At 39.6% G+C, this 25,975-nt stretch overlaps 1 protein-coding gene across 1 annotated transcript in view; it reads left to right on the forward strand.

Moving 5' to 3' along the window:
* VIPR2 (vasoactive intestinal peptide receptor 2) overlaps nt 1–17,545 on the forward strand; it is a 53,170-nt gene extending 35,625 nt beyond the window's left edge. Inside the window, exons 6-13 of the mRNA XM_084279857.1 lie at nt 961–1,102; nt 3,742–3,892; nt 4,790–4,850; nt 7,296–7,365; nt 11,258–11,349; nt 14,988–15,117; nt 15,204–15,245; nt 16,888–17,545. Coding sequence (XP_084135983.1) covers nt 961–1,102; nt 3,742–3,892; nt 4,790–4,850; nt 7,296–7,365; nt 11,258–11,349; nt 14,988–15,117; nt 15,204–15,245; nt 16,888–17,061 — 862 coding nt within the window. The 3' untranslated portion in view covers nt 17,062–17,545. The remainder of the gene's footprint in view (nt 1–960; nt 1,103–3,741; nt 3,893–4,789; nt 4,851–7,295; nt 7,366–11,257; nt 11,350–14,987; nt 15,118–15,203; nt 15,246–16,887) is intronic.
* The last annotated feature ends 8,430 nt before the right edge of the window (nt 17,546–25,975 follow it).

Raw genomic sequence — 25,975 nt, forward strand, 5'->3', positions numbered from 1 at the left:
ACACCACAGAAATCACTGGATTTTTGACAACTGCTTCAATTTCATCATGGCATGATATCTTTTGCCCAACTGAGGGCCAGGAAGATGGATCTGTTACTTATTTCCCTACACTCACTGTAACTATCCTTGCTGTAGTAGTTTCAGATGGATTATTTAGTGTTCTTTGGTAAAAATCAAAATGTGAACACAACTTGTAAGCTGCCACTGCACACCAGCATAAATAACATCCTATTGCATCTTCATTTTTTCATTGATTGTACTGGCTGAAGCGCCCTGGCTTCTGGCTTGTTTCTAGGTGCAGTTCAAGGTCTTGGTTTTCACCAAGAATACCTCTTAGAAGTTTCATTTCTGGGGATTTCCTATTAAAAAAATTGGCAAGATCTTAAAGGGAATGTCTTTTAAGTAAAAAAGCTCTCAACTTATGACTTGCTTCCCCTGAGTACTCTACACGTATTTGTAATATTTAATTTGTAATTTTTTTGGTCAGGCTTTCATATGGATGCTGAACTAAACAGAAGTTTTACATCTCACTGGATAGAAAAGATAGGCAGTTAATGTTTTGAAGGCATTTTTTATTGTTCCTGCATACACCCACATCATGGGATGAAAAGCCATTATATAGCAAAATGCAGGAGTTAAATAAATAATATGTGAGAGCATGTCTGAAATATATCCAGGATAATCTAAATTTTATTTTCAAGAAAAACAATGGGATGAGTGCACACACAGAAAGATAATTGAATTTATTGTCAGCTTATGTTCAAGTCTGGGAAATAGACCACTGCGATCTTTTGGTCTGTGAATTTGAAAAAGAGTGAGATATTTTATTTGTGTATTTTGAACAGCCCATAATGATGATGATGATAATTACAATGATGATGATAAAAGAAAACATCAAGGCAGAAGTCTGACACTTTCTGTCTCAAAATCTAAAATGCCTGTTTTTACATCTCTTCTTAGAAAACTTCATTGTACTCGGAACTACATCCATCTGAACCTGTTCCTCTCTTTCATTCTAAGAGCAATCTCTGTTTTAGTCAAGGATGATATTCTCTATTCCAGCTCCAACACAGCTCACTGTCCAGAGGATCAAACCTCATGGGTAATAAACCTCATTTGCTACCTGGTATAGTATGGTTATCTCACTAAGTTTTCCTCCATGATCATTTTAAATATTTAAGCTGTCAGTATAGACAATTCTGTAGAGAATAAAATCACTAGCAAATGGTCTGTTAGAACTAGCCAGAGAAAGAAGGCTGCAGCAGTAGTAAGAGAAGTTGTTGTTTTGCATGTCCATGAAGGGACCTGCCAAAACAAGTCATGACCAGCTATAGCTCAGAATAAATATGGCCGGTGCATTCATCAGAGCTTAAGTCAAACAAGAGTGCCATCAACTGGGAGTGATTAAAGGCAGCTCATCTGGAAATGTTCCAGCAGCTTCATCAGGGATCCAGGAATTGGACAGGTATAAATGGAGGGACAGAAGTGACTCAGGGAATAAGATATTTGCAGGCATTGTCTTTATTAACTCCTCTGTACATTTAGCTATGAAATAAGTGATGCTATCTACATTCTTGGCAAGCTAATTTATTTACTGCATTTTCATTCAGTCTTGCTGTTAAGACAGGCCAGTATATGATATTCCCCATTCTCTGCCTCTGTTGTTTCAGTCAAAAGTGCTGCTGCAGAACCATACCAATATTGCTGAATATCTTGAGCTTAATTTACTACAGTTTAACCTTTTAAGAAAAAAATGGAAGAATTTTTATCTCAATGAAGCCATATTGTCCCAAAGCATAAAATTCTTAGCAGTGACTACCAAGCTGTATGTCTGAATTTGTAATCTGGGATATTTCTAATGAAGACAAGTAGGCTCTGAGTTATTAAACCCCAAGTAGTTAGTGGGCAGACTGCCGGGGTAATCAAATGTTCTTAGATCCTTGAAAAATTAGTCAATGGACTCTCAAAATACTACTTGATTTCATCAAAGCTTCATACTTTCCTATTTGAATGTGTCCAGTGTTGTGGACTGTTGAGTAACTTCTGTTGCATTTTGTGTGGGATGATCTGACACCAGCTTGGCAAGGCAGGTTTGTCTTGCCTTGGAGGGATGCTACCTTCCTTCAGTAACAGCAGGCGAGGTTTGCCCCTTTTGTCACGTGTGTGTGTTCCACAGTTCTGCTGCACAGATGTGTAAAAACACACAATTCAAAACACAGTGTAACTGGGTCCTGGATCTGAATGACACAGAGATGGATTTGGGCGAACTCTTTACCTATGGATACTTTCACTGTTCAGCATCTGGAAGTACACCTGATACAGCATTAGCTGCAGGAGGATAGGAAAATATTTTGATGTGGGGCACTGTCATGTAAATCAAGATTATAATACAAGGACTATTGGAATTTAAAAGAGTGTACAGAAAGTTTAGCATAAACCCAAATTTCAGCTTGCATTTTGATATTATTTCATTTTCTCCATGTTAAATTTTCTGGCCCATTACTAGTCTGCACTGGATATCCCTTCAGTGGATACAAAGTCCAGAGGCAAAATTGTCTTACAAAACAAGATGACAGTCTTTCTCACTGGACAATTTATCTCATATTCTTTAAGACTTTCTCTGGACATGCATATCTCTCTTCATGAGCTGTGTATACTAGTTGGCTAGTAGGTGACTAGCTTTCACGAGATACTTTGCCTGTTGGCAGCTAAAATTAGGTGAAATGAATTCAAACCTTTGGGCTCTTACTTAGTTCTCTATCTAGGCATGTACACAGGTCTAAATATAGTCACGTACGTAACTTGGGATGCGCTGAGATATCTGAGACGCCACAGGGGACTGATGAGTACAAAGCAGTATGTCTAGAAGGTCTGTACCCTTTTGCCTTAGCAGTTGGTGACTGGGGTCTCTCTTCATAATAAACACTTATGTTCAGACAGAGGAAACAGTCACTAAGTTACCTGCTTAGCAATCTGGTGTCCTTGGAATTTGAACAGAAACAGTGGAGGTATGAAAGGTATTTAAAATGGGAAAGGGAGTAAAGCAGGCAGAAACTAGATGTTTTCTTTAGTGCGTTTTGTTTAGTCTGTTGCTTTCACCATATCATCACATTTCTCAGCCATCTCAGCAGAAACATTTTTATGTTCAATTCTCACATCCCAGATTCCTGCTGGGAAGTACTAAAGTAGCAGCAGCCAGCACTGTGGAACAGCAGCAGCACAGACATCTGAAAATTAATTCCAAAGTGCAGCACAGAGACTATAAGTATATTGGGACTTCATTTTATGATACATGCTTATGTGTTTTGTTAATTAATAAACACCAAAGCATTTTCTAAAGGGAAAAGTCCAGTCAACTTTTTCTTCTAAGTCTACTTAGAGTATTCCTCATGTAAACTTCTATTTTTCACTCAATTTCCCATTCAGCTTTGAAAAATTCATAAAGCAGCTTCTTTGTTAATTTGTAGTATGTATGTAGTATGATAACCACCACCTTTTACAATAGTTATGCTATGAAATTTTCAAAGTATCTGAACAAATTTGCTACGAGAGCCATCTAATTATTTTTTTCATAATTCATTTTCATTTACTATGTCTCAATTTGCTTGACTGAAGAAAAATGTTCTACTGGACCTGGGTTACTAGTATTACATGGAGAGTTAAGACCTATAGGGTCTATAAAGAACAGAATAATACAGTATCTTTCCTGCAACAACTTTGATCCCTATTCTCCTATTTCAGGTGGGCTGCAAGGCTATTTTGGTGTTTTTTCAATATGGTGTTATGGCAAACTTTTACTGGCTCTTAGTTGAAGGACTTTACCTCCACATCCTCCTAGTGCTAATATTCTCCCCCAACAGACACTTCACAATTTACCTCCTGATTGGATGGGGTAAGAACTTAAACATCTTCCATTTAGATTCTTTTTTCTGCATGCATGTATTAGGTTTAGTATTTTATACCAAGATATTCATGCCATTTCAGTTGGATGACTCCTCAGACTCACTAGTTCCTCCAGTTCAGCTCCAGCACCAGTTTCAGACGCTGTACCATGGGAGAGATCAGGCACAAAACTGCCAAAGCAAAGCTGCTATCTTACTCCTTGGCCTGGCTCTGACCTGTGCCAGTCTGCACGGTGCTTAGGGGTTGTTCAGATATAGCATGGTGCAAGGACTGCCACTGCAAAACGTATGATCCAGGCTGTCCTAATTTGGGAGGGGAAAAAAGTTTGGCTGTGCTATGCTATGGTATGTGCTTTTTTGAAAAGCCCAATAATGTTGTCCATTTGGTTTTAAATTCATGGTTTTTTTTTTTAATTTCCAGAAAGCAGAATGGTATTTATATGGAGCACTTTAAAAGCTTCCAGTAATAGGAGGTCAAAAACATGTAGGTGTTGCTGGGAAATGAGAATAAACCAGTGTGTGGGAATTGTTCCTTATAAAATGATTTACACTTCAGTTTGATATTGTAGTCCTTGGAAGTGCATTGGGAACACATAACTTGTACCTGTCTCCCTGTAGGTCACCCTGACAGCTTGAAAGAAACCTCAGCAAGACATGTTCTTTATAAGAAATAAACTCTGCAGTCTTTGTTTGAAATACATTGCTTACATCACCTAGCCTATCAGATGGGCCTCTCCCTCCATTCACTAAACTGTTTACTATATGCTGTGTATTTGGGGAATAATTGGTTACTAGCAGGCTGAACTTTTTTTTTTTAATTTCTTCACTTTTTTGTGGATTTATTAGATTTTTGTAATAAACCCCTAAACCTCTTTGGGATTTTTCAGGAATTCCTACCATATTCATTATTACGTGGACAGTGACAAGGATCCTTTTAGAGGACACTGGGTAAGTGTGTGAGGGAGAGAAAGCTTGAACCTTCCAGCTGTGCCAATACAATCCTTGCCTTGGATATGGTGCTATTCACACAAATGTTGTTTGCTGTTCTGAAGGGCATGAGAACAGACCTGAAATTTCAGATATGGCAATAAAAGGACAGATGCTGAGGTGCTTTTCAACACACTCATTATGCTTTCTGTTTATTTGAAAAATTCTGAGGGTGCATGAGGGCAGAGATGGGTTATAACTAATGGTACCCCTTGAGACTCACATTTATGGCTGTCTCCTTTGGAAGTCAAGATGGTACTTAAAATAGCAGCGGGGGTCCTTGGGTTCAGTGCTGCAATACAGTGCATGAAGATGCTGGGCTTTCTGATTTGCTAACTAGCAACTCAGAAGATTGAAATCTAGATAACTTTGGGTGTATCTGAATTGCATTGTCAGAAGTGAAGAAATGTGATGTAAATGTGTAAGATGCACGTAGTTAGATAAAACTATGACTATAGCTAGGCCTGGCCCTTGGCATGGAAAGGGGACCTGAGATAAACATTTGGTAGGCAGATAGATTTGTTCCTCCTGCTGCCCTCAGGAATGGGTGAACATTCCTAACTAATAGGACAGCTTTCACACTCTTTTTGATCATCCAGACTTATATTTTTCAATTGGTTCTTTAATTAAACTAAAAAATCATGTCATAAATAATTTCTACATTTTCTCTGCAAGGCCTCTAACGTGTAAACTAAAGGTGATCTTCTTTTTCCTTTGTCATTATGATCATAGTTAGGGGAACTCTTGAAGACTATTGCCCTTGCTTGAGATCAGCCATTCAGAGCACTTATTATCAGAGTATTTGGACCAAAAGTGCTGAGCCAAAATTTCAGGTTCAGTCTCACATTTTCCTAAAGCAGTTCCAGCCATCTGTAATCTAAATATCCCACAAGGAATTATGGCATTTCAATTTTATCTGCCAGTTGGTTTAGATCTTCCTGCTCCTCAGAGGCTGGCATTAAGTGCTTATTGGGAATGTGTCCTTAACACAAAGTGAAACTAAGCTTGGTTTTCCTAACTGCACAGCATAGTTTGCCTGATGTTTTAGCTCATATTGTCATGGAATACCAGGTTGGAAGGGACCTCAAATATCATCTGGTCCAACCTTTCTTAGCAAAAGGTCATCTAGACAGAAGACCTGTCTAGACAAGATGGTCCAGCACCCCATCCAGCTGAATCTTTAAAGTGTCCAGTGTTGGAGAATACACCACTTCCCTGGGGAGATCATTCCAGTGGCTGATTGTTCTCTTTGTGAAAATGTTTCCTACTGTTTCCAGTCACAGTCTCCTCAGGAGTAACTGCATCCATTACCCCTCATCTTTTCCATGTGACTCATTGTAAAAGGAGAGACTCCATCTTCACTGTAGCCACCCTTTAAATAATGGAACGTGGTGATGAGGTCTCCTCTAATCCTTCTTTTCTGAAGTCTGAACAAACCAAATTCTCTCAGCCTTTCCTCATATGACAGGCTTCCCAGCCCTTTGATTATGCTGGTGACTCTCCTCTGGACTGTCTCCAGCCTGTCCACATTGGTTTTGCATAGTGGAGACCAAAACTGAACAGATATCCAGGTGTGGCCTGGCAAAAGCACTGAGTGGGATAATGACTTCTTTTCACTGACAGCGCTGTCTTTGTCCTTGCAATCCCACATCCTGCTGGTTGTCTTTGCTGCTACAGCTCACTGTTCACTCATATTGTTGTCCACCAGGACTGCCAGGTCCCTTCCCACAGAGCTGCTTTGCAGACAGGTGGATCACAGTCTATGCTGCATTCCTGGATTATGTTTTCCAACCTTACAGCTGTCTTTGTCGTACTTCATAAGGTTCTTGTTATCCCACTCTTCCAGCCTATCCAGGTCTTTCTGCAGGATGACGCTCCCTTCTGAAGCATCTAGTTCACCGCCCAGTTTGATACCATCTGCAAACCTCATCATAGTGCACTTGATCCCATCATCCAACTCACTTATGAAGATATTAAACAGTGTTGGGTTCAGTATTGATCCCAGGGGGCTGCCTTGTGACACAATGCCAGTTCAAAAAATCTGCATCCTCTGGTTGCAGCCTGTCAGCGAGTTCCCCACCCACTGCACAGATCAATTGTCTAGACCATAGCACAGCAATTTTTCTAGGAGGTGATTGAAAGCCTTGGAGAAATGCAGGTAGACAATGTCCACTGCTCAGCCCACATCAACCCAACAGGTTCCTTTTTCCTAGAATATGCATATTAAAACCAGGGAAATAAAATTAAAACCAGAAAAAGATTACATGTGAATTTCTAAGCTACAACCGGCATTATTTTAGTGTGCTTTGACTTGTATTTAAGAAATACTTCTCTGCATAAGTCGTGCCTGCCAGATATTATTAATGTCAACATCATTTTCCCTCTTTTCTTTTTTTTATTTTATAGTTGCTGGGATACAAATGAGCATGGTGGTCCCTGGTGGGTTATACGAATACCAATTTTAATTTCTATTATAGTAAGTAAACTTTGAAGCATGAATTATAGATCAGTTCAGCATTGTGCAGTGTGTATAGCTGTTATTCTTTACTGCTAGTTGCAGAGAGGCAAGATTTCTGTTTTAATGAAAAGAAATTGTACTGTAGGAGAAATGTTAAACAGATGCCAAAGCCATTAAAATTCGTTGCCTTCAAAATTTATCTGCATCCTATTAAATGAGCAGTTGCTTTTATTTGTATGTTTTTTTTCTTTAACATCTCTCCTGTTTATGAGCCTGGGGGAAGCAAAAATCTAATTATACTTCTCAATGAATTGCAGATTTGATTTTGTGTGTAAATAGATAGCCCTGCTATTGAGAATCTGATATTATTTCAGCCATAAAAAACTATGACTGTGTATATCTTTCTTTAATTAGTAGCCTACTGAAATATATATTGAACATGAAACATTTGCAAAAGAATGCCATTTGAGAATGTTTCACGGGGCTTTTCCTGTGTGGAACTCATTAGAATTACTGGAGCAGCATAACAAAATTCCCGTTCACTGTGATGATTGTGTAATTAATTTTCAGCATAACACACTGTGGTTATATGTCCATTTCTGAAAACAATCACATCACAAATTAATACATTTCAGATACACTTGCTTTGTTTTTAACATTTTAGTCAGAAAAAAATAGGGCATAATTAATTTCTACAAGATTTCAAGAGTCCACGTTACGTTTGGGTTTGCTTTTCAATCTGTGCCTGCTGAAAATCGTTCTGAGAGAACATCTTATCATCTTCATTGAAGTGAATTCTACAGTGTTTAAAAAGAAAGGAGAGCAGGCTTATATGTGGAATGACATAAGCTGAGGGCTCGCAGAAAAGGTGTTTTATGATATAAAGTAATGGGCATGCAGCAGAACTAGAGCATGAAGGGAATACATGTATAGCTCAAAGGAGCTGTGAATGGGGGGTGCTTCAGAGTGAAGAAAATATTATGAAAGATAAAAGCAAAACAAACCACCTGGTGTTTACAGAAAGATGAAAGTCTCTGGATATGCAATTTAAACAGCTATCTGGTAGACAGCTGAGATTTCATGTGCCAGAAAGCAGTGCTTCTCCAAAGAAGTCGTAGACCTGGAAATAGAAGTTATCCAAGTGCGCACTGGCAGACTTGAATTGCAGCTGGATCGTAGCACAGACTGGGGAATCAGTTGTAAGTTAAGAAAACCAGCTACTAGTCAGTCAGCAAAAGTCCAGTATACCATAAAGCATGCTCTTTGGTCAGCTACATTTTGCATTTGGGAAGTTAAGTGGTAAAAGGAGAATTCAGAAATACCAGTAGTTACAAAAGCAGCAATACTCACCCTTTTCTGCCAGGGCATTAATCTGTCTTGCTGCAGCATAAGACTACGACCAGCAGAGTCATTGTGACAGCTAGAATGCTATGCAAACCTACTACTCTACAAAGTAGAGTGTACTCATGGAGCAGGAGTAGCTAATGGAATATCATATGAAACTGGTCATCTATTTCTGAATACAACATTCATGAGAAAATATTTTTCAGTACACATACATTGTGATAAGATCAACATCTGGTAACCTGCTAGAAAAATAAAATCTGAAGACTGAAAACTTTGAAGCACGAGGTCAGTGCTGCCTTCCATTCAACAATGAAAACAGGTCATTGCAGGTTCTTGGGATAAGAGTTAAGAAAGAGTCATGCCTGCAGTCTGTGCTCAAGAATGCAGGACTGGAAAACTTAGAAAGAATGGTGACGAGGATGACCCGCAGTAAAAAATGGCTTCAGCAGAAGAAGAATATCTCTGTATGTAGCCAATAAGGTGAACACATGGAATCTCTGAAAAAAGCTGAATATCAGGAAAATAAGAAGAGAGCAGAACACCTGAGCTGAGAACTCTCATCAGTTGTCTTATAGCATGAGAGAAAGCCCAGACTATGACTGATGTTGGAAATCTTTAAGAGGAGGAAGAAGAGTAGAATGGAGCCTGATTATGAGGATGATGCCATGAATAACGTTTTGAAAGGAGGAGGAAATCAAGCAGAGGTTGTAAGGAAATGATTTAGCCACATTTAACAGGAAGCATGCTCAGTCTTCGTGCTATATTCACTCTCTTACATCAACTTCTGTGTTCCCTCCAAACATATTTGCTGCTTAGAAGACTACATTTCCTTTAAGTTTATTACCCAACAGTGAATGAACAAGTTCAGAAGTTACTTTTCAAGGTGTGAATGGCTTCATTTAATTCAGTGTCCCAGAAACCTTCGCTGGCATCTGCTCCTGACTGGTTTTGCTTGAGAAAGTTATTTGGCAGTCTTCCACACTTTGCGCTCTACACATTTCAGAGTTGTTTAATTAGGGGTGACTATTCTAAACCATTGATTTGGTGGACCACACAGTTTCTCCAGTGCATATGGCAATCTAGAAGCATATCCTTTGGCTCTGCTGTGGTAAGCATCTAGATAAAATCAGCAAGAATACTGGCTTCTGCCTCACTTTTATAGGAGACTTGCATCAAAGAAAACCTCAGATTCATCATCTTCTTGAAAAATTTGTATTTACTTCAGTAAAGGCCTATATTTTCTAATATTTATTTTAATTTCTTTATTCAAAAATACTAGATTTCATTTTCCTGCTTTTTTTTATTTAATCCCTGTTGGTTTAATTTGTGTCACTTCCCTTCACCTGTCATTCTAAATGAAATGTTAAATACAGAGGGGCATGTAGTCATGCTAATCATAGTTTATTTATTAACATCACAAATTGTGTTGGGTATTTCAGAGATGACACAGAAATTCATATTGTTAAGAGTGAAAAAAAAAAAAGAGTTCCAGCTATATATCAGGGCAGAGAGACACTGGAAGTTTCCAACCACAAGGCAGGCACTGTCTGGTTGAGTACCCAGCTTCCTGATGTTGGGCTTTGAGATGGGGTTACTTATAAACAATATAATGCTTTTTTTCACAGGGACATAACTTTTTCTCTAGATTGATTTCTTTTAAAATGTGTTCATTTGGTGCAGCTGTTCATGTAGCTGTAGAGTTGGAGTGTTCCCTCACTTTAGTACAGGCCTGCTGTAATTAATGTACAGTTATCTGAACAATCCAGCACCATAACAGCTCATGAACACAAGATGTCTAAAGCCAAGGATGAAGTAATAATGTATGTGAGATTTAGAATCTACTAAGTTTTATATTTCAATTTTTGTAGGTTAATCAGGGTATGATCATAACTTTTTTATGCAAGCTCCTCCATTCCCTTTCTCTGAAATAAGATAATGTTGCTGTTCTATCCCAGAAGGCTGTGGCAAGAATAAACTTATCCTGAGAGGGTTCAGCTGCTTTAGTGATAATGTCTGTGTTGATACCCAAGGCAGTCAGAGAGATACTTGTGAGAGGCCCTTTCCGTGCTTGATGGGAATGGACATGTCACTTGTGGATGGGAATGGACATGTCACAACCTTCTCCTCTAATGCAGACAGAAAGTATTAAAACTCAAGGTGAGAGGTAAGAGAGGGTCAAAACTGTACGGGATTCACATTTTCTTTAGGGCTTCCAGTCATGAATCCACATCAATTTAGGACAATGCCTAATTGCACCAAATCACAGCAAAGGTCACATACTGCTGGGAAACTTGGCTTCAGCTGAGGTTTTGGAAGGAAGGCATTGCTAACAACTGGAGCTTTCAGAGGCTTTTGCCAGCCAGACTAGAACTGGGTGCACTGGACAGAGCAAACCTAGTGAGACAGCAAACAGTAGGTTTGACAGTGTAAAGCCTGATGTGTTCTAGCAGAAGGTATTCAGTACCCACTGCTGAGTTGGTTTGTCTGCCTTGATAAGAATTTCTTTGTGCGGTGTATTGAGTGGAGAAATCAGATATCGCTCTTACATCTCTTTTCTTTGCAGGTGAATTTTATACTTTTCATTAGTATTATAAGAATCTTACTGCAGAAGTTAAGATCTCCAGATGTTGGAGGAAATGACCAGTCACAGTACAAGTGAGTTATATTTTTAGGTATTATATACAGAACCAAAATCATGTCTGTAAGATTTCCTCTCCTGAAACCTGCTACCAACAATTGCTGTGATAGTATAATTACATTTAATTCAGAAGTAATTTTAGATGATATTTAGTAAACATCACTATGCTGAAATATAGATGAACATAATTTTTTTGGTCAAACCCTAAGTTCATAAAAAATGGGCAATTTTATAAAGACCAATTAGCTATTCTTGAATTTGAGTTTAATCCTTGATTTAATATGCTAATAAAAATATCGAGAGTAATATCTTTCTTTTAATGTATGAATACTTCATTTTCACATAAAAAGCCATCAAGATCAAAACACTTTGCTTCAATCTCCTTAAAAACTTTTTTTAAAAAAAAAATCCTTTTAGAAATAGTTTATTTTGTAATGTTTTTAAATATATTTTAAGAGCTGAAAAGAAATTATCACAGAATCATCAAATGGTTTGGAAGGGACCTCAAAGCCCATTTAGTTCCACCCCTCCACTAGACACCCTCCACTAGTCCACGTTGCCCAAAGCCCCATCCAACCTGGCCTTGAACACTGCCAGGGAGGGGGCAGCCATAGCTTCTCTGGGCAGCCTGTGCCAGGGCCTCACCACCCTCACTGGAAGAATTTCTGCCTAATATCTAATCTAAATCTGCCCTTCAGTTCAAAGCCATTACCCTTTGTCCTATCACTCTCTGCCCTTATAACCAGTCCCTCTCCAGCTTTCCTGCAGGCCCCTTTAGGTACTGAAGGCTTCTACAGGGTCTCCCTGGAGCCTTCTCTTCTTCAGGCTGAGCAAGCCCAACTGTCTCAGCCTGTCTTCATAGGAGAGGTGCTCCAGAGCTCTGACCATCACTTCCAACAGCTCCATGTCCTTCTTATGTTGTTCTTATGTACAGCAGAGTTGAAGTATGTTGTTCTCAAAAAAAAAAAACAACAAAAAAAAAAAAAACCCAAAAAAACCCCATCATGTTGATTTCAAATAGCATCTTTGTTTTTATAGAGAAAAGCAAGTATTTCTAATTTAGGCTTTCTGTGTAGACTTTTCTTTGTGTTTTGGTTTGAATGTCAAATCCTAGCATCCATTGTTTCCACAGCTTTTGAATCAAGGAATATTGGGGGGCAATTTAGACACATTGCTAAAACTGGATTTGTTCTTTGTTGTATTGATGTATCAGATATTGTTGTTTGTTATAATAGCTGCTGGATACTGTAATCCCGAATCTCATGTCTGTTGTCATAGGTCTTATTTCAAACCCAGATATAGACACTGAGTTTGACATTTCACAATGTTAATATGATATTTCGGGGACAAAACATGAATTTCAGAACTATGCAAGTGGCCTTTGAAAATGGGTTCCTGAGCAACACCTTTCCTTCATTTAAAAAAACACTGAATTCCTGTCCTAAAAGCGGGTAAAACATGGTGTGCTAAAGGGAAAGCATATGTTTAAATCAAAGACAATAGGACCCTGTGTATTTTGTAAACATTGTGCCTCATTTGTATGAAAAAGGGAAGAATTCTGATGCACCCTGGGAAAGGTGACACCACTAGACTGACATAAGCCTTTGCTTCATAGAGCTACAAGGGTCCTTTTTTGCGATTTCTGCTAGAATGAACTAAACATGTGGGAGAACCAAATCAACCTGGGTGAAATTATGCAGTTCTTGCATTATTAGTTAGCACAGTGACTGACCTATGGGCAGGAAATCCCCTCAAGTTTACCTCTTGTCACAGGAATTTTTGTTTCCATGAGGTATTTATGTATTTTACGAAAACAAGACATTCCTTTCCCATCAGTCCCATAATTTTCCACAGTTAACTCTAGCATTTCATAGTATAAAATGTTCATTAATAGCAACCTTGTCCTTCATTATTCAGCCCAGTGAATACTTTGCTTTTAGCATTAGACCGCCTGATTAAGTTTGGAGTGGATGGTCTTTAGCCAATACCCACAGGAACAGCAGATTAACCTCCTCGAGAAATACTGCATCTACAGAGCAAATTAAAGGTCTGCAAGGCTCATTTTTAAAAATTCAAATGCATTTTTCTAAAATTCAGAGAAGAATGAAGCTATTTTGTCTGTCCCTTTCCTCCACTAAAATCTAGGTGCAGTATAGAGAAAGTAACATCAGCTAGACATTATTAAAACAAGAATGAAGTTTAAGTGAAATACGAGTCTAAAATGAATACTACTCATGCAAGTCACCATTTTTCCCCTTATTTTGTCCCATTTGCTTGATCCTGGATTACTTTTGTTGCTCATTTTACTTTTGCAGTGGGTAAGGTTAAGTTGAAATCAAATCAGTTTTCCATTTCGCTTGGGAAACCAGGAAATTTGCTGCCATCATCATCTCCTCCAGTCAAAAATTAATTTCTTCTGCTGAGGAAATCCTATTTGTCCCGCTTACTGGTATCACCTTTAGATGTGGGGGTTTTACTGCTCTTGAGAAAGTTTGCTGTCAAAACTGATTATTTCCACATAAACAGATGCAGCCTCTGGGACATTGTGAAAAAGGAAAGCCATGAAGACTGACACAGGAAAAAAAACCCGTTTGAAATACCTTGAATTTTCTGTTAAAATAGGTGAATTCACAGCAGCATCCTTTCATTGTTGAATCAAGTTATATTCATCAGGACATTGATGAATTATTGGAATCAACTTTATAACTTCTTGAATTTTATCTGATACCAGACATCCATAGTCATGCATGGCTGGCCATATATACATAAAACTGGTGTTGTTTGAGTGAAATAAGTGACATTTAAGGGATAATTACCAATTCATAATGTCAGTGGTTGAGAGACAGTTTTTCAGAAGTGCTCTGCTTAATAATTGAAAGTTCCTTCCTCAACTTCAGTAGCATCTCGTGCTATAATGGATTATGTAACTGGCAACATAAAAAAATAATGTTATGTCCTTTTTAGGAATTGGGGGTAAATCTGAAAGTGCTGACGAAGCTCTGACAGTTGATATTACTCTGGATTACATTTCCAAGGCACAGTTTGCACACTGTGAATGTGCAGTGTGCAGACTAAACATACAGTTGCACACTTTAAGGAAATGAAGGTAAAGTCTTTGCTTCAAGAGAGATATTTTACCTTCCATCCAAGAGGATCTCTCAGTATGACTTTGAGGAAGGCATTTTCCCTTTCCACTCTGTACCCTTTAAGCCAGGTAAAAACTGCCTTGAGAGAACTGATGACAGCTCGTGACACTTTGTCAAATGTGGTCCTGTGGAATAAAGCAGTAAAACACCACCCCCAAAACCCATGTCGTGGAAACAGTCTGGGAAATGGGTTTCTGCCAAAGGGTCAAAGCAGAAGGCCAGTCCGACACTCTGCTGCTGTCCAGAGAGACAAAAGGCTGCTTTTGAAAGAGTGCAAGGTCAGCAAGATCAAGTATAACATGGAACTGCACACATTAGGTTATGAGGTTACTGTGTGGCTAATCTCATAGCAAGAAAGGAACATAGTTTTGAATAAATGACTCGTAGTAAGACTTTATGAATCTGAAGTCATGTGAGGTTTGTGTAAACAGCATCGCATCAGTTTCTTAGTAAAACAAGAGCTTATTGTTACACTCCAGTTTTTCTCTCCTCTCTTTTTATTTACCCAGGAGACTTGCAAAATCCACATTGTTGCTCATTCCGTTATTTGGAGTTCACTACACAGTGTTTGCTCTATTTCCTGACCGCAGTTCCAATAATTATAAAATAATCTTTGAGCTATGTTTGGGATCTTTTCAGGTAAATTTTAAAGTTTTTATTCAAAGTAAGTTTTATCGACCGAGGTTGGTGCTGCCTACTAACTACAGAATCTTGTCTCTCTCCAGGGGTTGATTGTTGCAGTCCTGTATTGTTTTTTGAACAGTGAAGTAAGTCTCACCTTTCTTTCTGAGGGTGTTAAATACTGTTTTCAGTAAATGTATGATTGCCCCTATAATTCCAGTTTTCATGAAGCTGTTTCAGAATATGTTTGCATTCCTATTTATAGAATATATATGTGTCAGTTTCTATGCAACAGGAGAAATTAGCATATTTGAGTGAAGAGTTAAGAGCTGTTTGAAATCTAATTCCTTGCAAACTGAGCTGTTAGTAAGTGGGTCTTCTGTCATTTAACATGATCTAATTCTAGCTCTGTTACAAGCGACATGGATTGTGCAAGTCGGGCACAACAGGTATACAAATTTATCCTAAACATGAAACACCGTTTAGTAAGTATTTAGGCACAATATTCTGAAAGGATCTAACTCCCGTAACAGCAGCTGATTTTCAGAAATGCTCAGTATGCAGCAGCTTTCCTAATCTCAACTGAGGAAGACACAAGGGATCCCTCTTGGTGTCAGCCACTTTTTAAAGCAGAATATACATTAAACAGTGTGCAGTGACTGACAGGAGGAATCTCTTGGAAGAACTGTTTTCACAGAGAATTGACATTCAGGTCTCCCAAGTGCTGTTCTGGTCTTTGATATTCATGAGATGCCTGATTTGGGGCTAATCATTTGATTCTGCTTGACATACATGTGACTAATAGCTAGATATTAAAAGATACTGTTGCAGCACAAGTGATATGAAACTGATCTTGAATGTGGCCTTGGGGTATCTCCTCACAGACAGTAGAGACACAATCTTCCCCTCAGTTTTGTAATCTTCGCAAAAGCTGCTTTGATCTGTTAGAGGTGAGGGAGGAACTTGACAGGCTTAAGGAGTTGTCCCATGTGAACCTCATGAAGTTCAACATGGCCAGGAGCAATGTTCTGCGCCTGGGTTTGAGCTACCTAACTGAGGGATAAACAGGTTGAGAAGCCTTGCAGAGAAGAATTTGGGGATACTGGTGGACAAAAAGCTGGACATAAGCTGGCAATGTGTGCTTGTAGCTGAGAAAGCCAGTCATGGCTTGTATCAAAGCTACAGTCAGCAAGTCAAGGGAGATGATTGTCCTCAGTTCAAGAAGGACGTGAACATGTTGGAGCGATTCCAAAGGAGGACCACAAAAATGGTTAGAAGGCTGGAACACCTCTTCTGTGAAGGAAGGCTGAGAAAGTTGGGCTTGTTCAGCCTGGAGAAGAAAAGGCTCTGAGGAGACCTTGTAGCAGCCTCACAGTGCTAAAAGAGGACTTACAAGACAGAGAAACACTTTAAGCAGGGCCTCTAGTGACAGGACAAGGGTAATAGTTTTAAAACTGAAAGAGGGTAGGTTTAGAATGCATATAGGGAAGACATTTTTTTATTAAAATGGTGGTGAGGCCCTGGCATAGGCCGCCCAGAGAAGCTGTGGCTGCTCCCTCCCTGCCAGTGCTCAAGGCCACGTTGGATGGGGTTTTGGGCACCCTGGACTAGTGGAGGTGTCCCTGCCCATGGCAGGGGCTTGGAACTAGATGGGCTTTAAGGTCCCTTCCAACTCAAAACCATTCTGGGATTGTAGAGGCCCCTGTTTGACAGCCAATAAACATGGCAAAGTTCCCCATGTGTAAAGCCCGCTTTCAGCTCATGTTGTGCATTTTCCTTTCAACACAGGTGCAAGGGGAGCTGAAAAGAAAATGGCGGAGTTTGTGCTGGAAGCAAACAGCAGGCAGAGATTACAGACTCCACAGCTCTTCGATTTCCCGAAACGGATCAGAAAGTGTTTCTCAGCTCCACAGCAATTCAAGGGCTCAGTCGTTTATGCAGACAGAGACCACCATGATATAAATCAGCTAGGTCCCCAAACCATGAAGAACTGTGGGATATATCATTCATTATGCAGCTTGATGTCATATTTTATAGAACGTACAGTTTAGTGCTTTGCTTTTCTACATGTTGGTATTTGGGAAATTGGTTTGTGCAGCCAACCAGGTAATGAGAGACACCTGCCCCATGGATGCTTTGGTTTTTTAATGGCATTCATATCAACTCTGATGTTCTCTTCCTGTTTACTATCCGTAACTGTTCAAAACCTCATTTACTGTAATGTTCCTTTTACCCTCCAACATGTCCACAAGATAGATAGATGTATAGTATCCTCTTCAATGCAGACTGTTTTGGAACATGTGGAAAAGGCAAGGATGGGAAGCAAGAAATTTTCTTGTGCTTTTTATTTATATTTAAGGAAATATTTCTTTCCTTAAGGGTTAGGAAATTCTTTCCTAATTAGGAAAAACAAAGTATAAATAAAGATATGGAAGACTATTAATTAACCACACTGGGAGTTTAGTGTGCTAATCCACCAAACATTATTTATACAGAGGGGAAAAAGGGCAGTACTTCTTGGCTAATTGAATAACTTTCAGAGATTACTTTCTACAGAGTTTGATTCCAATCCTGTTGTTCCCTTTAAAAGTGCCTGGGTTTTATGTTTTGATACAGAAAGTAGGGCTACCTTTGCAGTCCATATAGAAAAAGCTATTATAATAATTTTGATTAAATCTTCAGCATTTGTCAGTAGTGCTGTTGCAATCAGTAGTTGTTTAAAATCAAAGAGATTTGTGTTGATCTTTCATTAAACAATTTTATGAAGAGGGCCTTTATTATTAGAGCAGTCTGGCATAGGATAAACAGCCTTGGGTAGCATATTAGCACCTGAAAATGTAGTTTTTATACAATATTTTCATCAAAATATGTCTCTAGAACTACATACTTGGCAGCTAAAACAGGGAATATTGGAAAATAATTACAACTCCCATTTAAGGAATAGTGTAAATTCTCTTATCTTAATTCTATTCTGTATCTATCTGAGCTGATTTAAAATTTAGTCCTGACCGTGACTTCAGCAAATAATAAAAAAAAATACAGGTTCCCTAAAAATTACCATAAAGGCATAAATAGAAGGAATTCTCAACAACACCAAGCCCCTTGTAAAACAAAGACATAGAACTGACAGATTCTTACAAACGTACGCAGAATATTTGCACTCTTTAAAAGAAATAAACCCAGTGATGTTTACTTCTCATGTCATGTTTAACCATGTCCACTCTAAATAGCAAGTAGGAGTAACATATATTTGCATGAGTACCTCTGATTCATAAAATCAATTGCCCAGATAACAGATTGTATGAAGCTAGCAGGATCTAAGGTCCATGGTATTGCCAGGGAAGGGGAAGAACAGCAGCAAGGGCATTTCTTGGCAGGCACACATGGACGTTCTTGAAAATATTAGCAGTGCAGGAAATGTTGGCAGCCGTCAAAGTGTCTGCACACCTCTTGGTCTGATTTCATTTAGCTTTTTATCAGTCAAACACAATTTCTTTTAATGGGATTGCCCTGGAGTGGAACAAAGTTGTGTCAGACCAAATGACAGAAGCACCATCATTCACATGGGTGCTGCAGAACAGGTAACTCTGAATGTTACATGACACTGGCCTTTACACAGTGAGTATCATTTGAGTTAAGTAATAATCATTTGATGACTTGTTACCTTGCCAGATTGACTTTAAAGAAGCTATTGATCATCTCCAGTGATTCAGAGTGTTTTCTGTTGTCACTTGGTGAAGTCACCGAGATTCTGGAGTGAAGCAGGCTGCCCTGAGACAGTCCCATGGAGTCTAAAGATTTAGACTTGTATTTACACTGTATGTATTCCCAAAGGCTTTAGTCTCAGAAGCGTTAGTATTTCTCCTTGATCTCTGAACAACCTTATCAACAAACTCTTAACTGCAAATATAAGCAGACGCACCAGGGCTTTGGGGATTGTTCCGCTACCTAAATTAAACACGTCTGTGCCTTTAGGCTTCTTTATCTAAGGAGAATGGAACTGCTCAGCTCCCTGGCATTTGATGTGCAGGACACTCTTTTTCCCCCCAGATTTCTAGGTTAGAAAGGCACGCTTGACAAGAATTCAAACTTCCTTGGCTTTCTGTTCAAAAGAAGTTCTTTGAGTTGGCACAGAGAGAGCATGATGGTATAGAAATAGAGATTTCAAGTTACAAGTTCCATCAGTCTGTTCTGCATGATGCATTGCCAATTATACATGTTTATAACTCATTGTATCCTAGAGAAAAATATCTTTGTTCTAATTAGGTGAGCAGGGAGAAAATCTGCATTTTAATGATTTCTGGATCATAAGACAGTAAAGCCTAAATAAGAAAATACATTTTAGTCTGCAACAAAACAACACAGTTCCCTTTAACAGGGCACAGATGCATTTGGAATCAATTCAGATTTTCATGTAGGGAGTAATGCCATGTGAGACAATGAAGTTGCACCAGTGGGAGAACTGTCAGGGTTCAGCCACTCACTTGTTCCCCTCCCCATGGGAAAAAAGTGGGGGGGGGAAGAAGAAAAAAGGGAAGACAAAAACAAACTTTGTGGGTTGGGAATTGGATAGTTTACTGGGACAGCAAAGAGAGAGAGAAATAATAATAGGACTCAATAGCAAAATACACAAAACTAGAGATAGGCAATGCAGTTTCTTACCGAACTGCACAACTCAGACCATACAGCTCAGACCCATCCTGAAGCTGGACTGTCCCCGAGCCATGTGTCCTGGAACCACACATTCCTCCCCCACCAGCCCCCCTTTATGCTGAACATGACGTCATTGGTATGGAATACCCCCTTTGGCCAGTTTGGGTCACCTGTCCTGGCTGTGTCCCCTCTCAGCTTCCAGGGTGCAAACAGCTTTCTTGTTGGCAGGACAGTATGAAAAGCTGAAAAGTCCTTCACTGCTTGGCAACAACTAAACCATCAGTGTGTTATCAGCACTGCTCTCATCCTGACTCTCAAACAGGCACTACACCAGCTGCTAGAAAGAAAATTAACTCTGTGTTAGCCGAACCCAGGACAAGAACATACGTGGTATCGCTAAGTTCGTAAACAACTATATGTGCACGTGCAGAATTGCACACAGGATAAAAGGGTGCTGCTTTCAAACCAGTGCAAAGTGGAACACTTTGTAGAACCTCATCCATCTATTAAAAATCAGACTAAATAGAGAAAACATGTTTTCTGTGAGGCAGTTTAACTTCATAGGCAAACATTTTCATGTCAGTAAAGGCCCAGAGGGTATTGTTTGCACTTTTTTTTTTCTCCCAGAAAATTCTGATTTCCAGATAATTTTATGCAAAATTACAGCATCAACCCCATCATCACAGGGCCTGTTTGAATTTCAACTTCCTTTTCACCCACGGATATACATCATATTAAAATGTATGCAAAAGCTGTAATTCAGTTTGGCAAATCTAGTTCTTGATCAGTGTTTTGCATCTTTATGACACACAGAAACAGGATTGCTTCTCATGGCTTTGTCTTTCATTGCATTTTGCACAGCACTGTGGAGTTAAAGAGCCCTGCTCCATGCTGTACTGACTAAGAGTCAAAAGGACAGTGCAAGAAAACCATTTGGCCTTCAGTTGTCCCTAAGCTGAGTTCTCACTCAGTCTGAGCCATGTCGGAGAAAGGTAGAGTCAGCAAGAGAAGCACATGCTTTCCTGGCACAGCCTTCTCTTGCAGTGTTTCTCCCTTTCTTCATGCCTTTACTTCCTTTCTCTCTTTGGTAGCACATCACACATGCTGTTAAGTTCCTGAACATGAACAGTTCATACAATTGCCTCTAATACTGCAGTTAGTTGTTCATAGAACCATAGAATTGTGAAGGTTGGAAAAAACTTCTAAGATCACATCCAACTGTCAACCCAACACCACCATTCCCACTAAACTATGCCTCAAAGTGCCACATCTACATGTTTTTTTAACACCCCCAGGGATGGTGACTCCACCACCTCTCTGGGCAGCCTGTTCTGATGCCCGACCACTCTTTCAGTAAAGAATTTTTTCCCAATACCCAACCTAAGCAGTCCCTGGCACAACTTGAGGCCATTTCCTCTCATCCTATTGCTAGTTACTTGAGAGAAGAGACCAACCCCCACCTAGCTACAACCTTCTTTCAGGTAGTTGTAGGGAGCGATAAGGTTTCCCTTCAGCCTCCTCTTGATCAGGGTTGGTCAACAACTATGACCAAACTCATGACCAAAATAATGGTTGAGTTATATTTTCCACTGCATAGTTGATTTCAGCTAGGTGCTTGATAAACTCAGGTTTTGGTATCTAAAAGCTGGATGTCTGTTTCTGAGCTAAAGACTCTTTCTAAGTGCCTTCCATAGTCAGCATAGAGGAAAAGGCACGAGTCAATAATTCATCCCATGCTCAGCTGGGCGCCTGAGGCAGATAAGCTGAATCACCTTTTTCTCTAACTTACTATAAAATGAGCCCAGGGTAGCTGGCTAAATTTCTGACCTTTTACATCTAAAATTAGGTAAAATTAATCTCTCCAGAAGAGGCCATTCTGTTAACTGGTTAATAGATGAGGCCCAGATACTCATTTTTAAGCCAAATGATTTTGGATTGGCCAAAGTTATCCTCCAAAAATATGCAGTTCAGGCAATGGATGAGTTCAGCTCCTTTGGTAGGGTGTCCCTGGGGTTGACTGCCTTCTGTGATAAAGCAAATATCCTCATGTTCCATTTTAATTTGCCTAGCATCAGATTTCAACAGTTGTTTTGGGTTATGTATTTGGTTTTTTTTGTCTTCTGTAGAAGGGTCATATACGAAAACAAAGTTCTCTCTAATACTAGAAATTTTCTTGATGTGAAGTCTCCTGAAAACCAATGTTGAAATAAATGTCTTAAATTATTCTCTGAGAAACCAAACATATCAAATCTCTTGAATCTGACAGCAAGGTCTTTCTCAAGGGTTTTCCTGATTCTCTTCTGTGCCCTATTCCATTTTTAACACCAATTACTTTATAAAGTAATTTTGTGATTTTTAAAGTATTTCAGCATCTCCTCCTTCAGGAATGCACACAACTCTGACCATGTTTTACTCCCACTTGCAGCTCACCTGGTCATACCTTTGAAAGCTTTGATTTGCATTGTCATTTTTAGCTGCTGACCAGGAACTGGCTGATGACATGCAATGAGATTATTGCTGTCATGCTTTTAAACTATATCTGCCTTGGAGTCTGGGTCAGGTGCTTTGCAAAAATAACCTTGGGCATACGGAGAGCACTCTTTTAGCTGTTGAAAGCAGTGCTGGCTTTGATGAAATGTTAAGTATCTCACCCGTATTTGAGTAAATACTCCATGCTCTACGTGCTGGAGTGCACAGGAGCCCAAGAGATTGCACCTGCATGCTGATGGGTGCTGCAGGTAACCAGCTGAGGAAATCCACAGTTTAGCGTATGTTGGAATTGTACTGTAGTGTTAATGATTCATAGGTAGCAAAAGATGACAAAAGGCATTGCAAATAGCCTCTTAGAGTCAAGCTGGAGGCAGCTCACCCCTCTCTAACATCTTCTTCGTGTCCTGATGCCCCCCAGGCAAGCTTCCCTCTGCCTTTAACAGGATGAAGGGCAAAGGAACAGGCACAGAGCCTCAGTGAACCAGGGAATCTCTGGGACCACTTGCAGTGGAAGGCCTTGCCAAGTGCATGTCTCATACTCCAAGTGTAAGGACTGACCTGAGTCATTTGCATTATTTGTCTCCTCTTTTTGTGAGTTTTAAAAAACTTAATTCTGTTGAAAATGAATTTGTCCATTTCAGTGAAGCAACTGTGAGTGAAGTCCAGATTCACTTTGTAAAGACTTTTTTTCAGACATCTTTAATGAAAAATAAGTATTAATTATGTCTGATAAAAGGGTATTACCAGCAAGTAACCTGCAGAGAAAGCTGCTCTGTATACTTAAAGGTTACTGTCCGAGCAGTTCCTGTCTGCACAGGGATACAGGAAATACTTGTACTAACAGAAGTACCTTCACGTTACCACGAGTGCCTATATAAGCTGTGGGCTGTCAGTACTACCCTGACATAACCAAACAGCAGAAGCGAGTGTGCAGTGCTGTTCTGTTGATGAGAAATAAAATAATAATAATAATAATATGTTCTAACAGGTATGTTAAGAGTGTACACCAGGATAACATTTAAAAGGAGTGTTCTGTGGTACAGTTTGACCACTCTGTTGAACCTGCTTCTGCCCAGTGATAACAGTGCACCGTTACATCTACAGCAGTAACATTTCCATTGCCAGCTAAACCAGTGACTGAAATGTCCCAGCTTCCTGTATTTCCCAAAGCACTGTAACAAGTCTATGATAACCTGCAGCTTTATTTTTTCCCTGGCACATTAGCCTGAGTAATGTTTTGGAATTCTCTTTTGTCGTCTTTATCAATAAATTTTTATCTGTCAAGTACAGTAAAAAATTAAATATGATGTAAATGAATGTGATTTTTTTTACAAAATGTACAGACTATGATGTTGTATAGATTAATGTGTGTAAATAGATTTCATTTTCATACCATGTAATTCACTATATGTTTCTTCTGGTTTTGCTCTTCTTTTCTGTTTGCAGTTTTTTAATGTCATGTACCTAACAGCCTTCTCTGAGATATATGATATATAAAGCTGTGAACAAATAAGCGTTTACATCTTTATGCTATTAGAGAAAATAGTAGTTAATTACACCATAATGGACTGAAGAGGAATCAGAGAATAAAAATTTTAAAGGTTTTGCACAGAACTTCTTTCATTTATGGGATTTATGTATTCGACCTGGAAGGGTCTTGACCTTTTCCCACCTTAAGTGTGTGCCTGTATGAGCTGCAGGTCGGTCTGAACACTTCTGCATTCAAATGCATGACTGCAAAGCACTGTAGCATCTGTGCCCACGTGCACATCCTCTCTCCCCCATTGTTAATTGGGTGGCTTCCCCCTCACATCACCTGGACATCTGTAGGTAAGCTGCTTTAGGGCTGGTGAGCCTGAAGGTGCAGGACACCTGGAGGACAGGTGAGCAGGGGGCTGGCAACTGGGCTGATGCCCATCAGGACTGGCGACAGCACCTGCAGGTTTCCAGGGCAAGTCCGAGTCCTGCCAAATGTGACAAATGGATTCCTCACAACCTTCTGGGTAATTTTAGCACTACCAGTGCTGACAGACTCCTGTAGCTAGAGAAATGGATGTCCCCAGAATAACAGCAAAAGCCAGTGTGGTGTGGAGGGGAGAGGGTAAGTGAGCCTGCACTCCAAACACAGCGAAGAGACACTTTTAGCACAGCTAAATACACTTGTATTACAGCTTCTTGGTTGTGCTTGGCAGTATCAGCTGCAGGCAGCTCTTAGCTGTGTACCTGAATCTGCTGGCCCACAGGCAGGCTTGAGCAGCGCACAAAGCTCCTGGTTTTCTCTGATCACAGAATCACAGAATTGTAGGGGTTGGAAGGGACCTCGAGAGATCATCGGGTCCAACCCCCCTGCCAAAGCAGCTCCCTAGGACATATCACTCAGATAGGCATCCAGACGGGTCTTGAATATCTCCAGTGAAGGAGACTCCACCATCTCCCCGGGCAGCCTGTCCCAGGGCTCTGTCACCCTCACTGTGTAAAAGTTCTTCCTGTGCTCCAACTTGCAGCCATTGCCCCTTGTCCTGTCTCCACAGACCACTGAAAAGGAGAGAGGACAAGGGGTGATTGTACCAAGGAGCTTCTAACGGGGACATTTGAAAAGGTAAAAGAGATCAACCTGGTCTAGTGGGAGGTGTCCTTGCCCATGGCAGCATGGGTAGAACAAGATGATCTTAAGGTCCCTGCCAACCCAAACCATTCAATGGTTCTCTGATCAGCACCTGGGATGGTGAACCAGTGGGAAAGACTGTCTGCCTTCCTCTCCTCTGCAGGAGAGAGCTGAAGCTAAGAACTACAGCAGACAGCAAAAGAAAGGGGTTGGGGGTTGTCTGTGGGCCTGTGTCCCACCCTCATCTTTCCCTGATGGCATAAGCTGAGATGAATCATAAACTAGCTGATGTGCATTTTAGGTTGAACTGTTTTATCAAAGCATTTAATAAGTTAGTATATGTAGTAACAAACTAGTTATAGATTTTTCATGTAGGGAAAAATAAGTATTTTTCTAGCAATATTGTACAAAATATAGTCAGTGTTCTGGGATATTCAATTAAGCATGAATATTGAATTTGGAAGACAAAAGAAATTGAAATGAAAAGCTGTGCTTTATGTTGAAGCCCTTCTGTATTTCGGAGCTGGTGCCTTTGTAATTGAGACTGCTTCTCAACACAATCCCGTTAAGCTGTGAAATTCTCTGTTCAGAAAGGCTTTATTTAGCAATAGCCCTCAGCCACTGCTTATCCCTGGTTTCCTGCTTACATTCTTCACCTGCTCTTAATTAGTGCCTCGGGCTTTGGCTGCCTGTCTCTGTAGGATACGAAAAAATACTCTGCAAATAATGAGGGAATCAATAAGCTAGTTTATAACAGTATAATTAATAATGGATCCTGACTACTAGGGGATATTTTGTTATACAGAGATGCATTCATGAGAAACAATTTGAAAATTAAAATACAATCTGAGTAATGCAGACAATTGTGCTGCAGAGGGTGATTGTGACTTAGCCAGGTGATAAATTGGACAATTTAATCATTCCTGCATATTCTAGCTTCTGCTGTTCAGACAAGTACCCAAACCATATGTCCTGTGTTAAAAAACACTTAACTTGACCTTATTACTCAACAATAAAAACATGAAGAAAAATACTGTTTCCCTCAAATACACAACATCTTTAAAGAATCATTTCATCATGATTCTGCCTCTAAAGACCATAACATCCTGTTTCTTGGATTAGGACAAT

Source organism: Gallinula chloropus (genome assembly GCF_964237585.1).
Source record: "Gallinula chloropus genome assembly, chromosome: 2".
NCBI lineage: Eukaryota > Metazoa > Chordata > Aves > Gruiformes > Rallidae > Gallinula > Gallinula chloropus.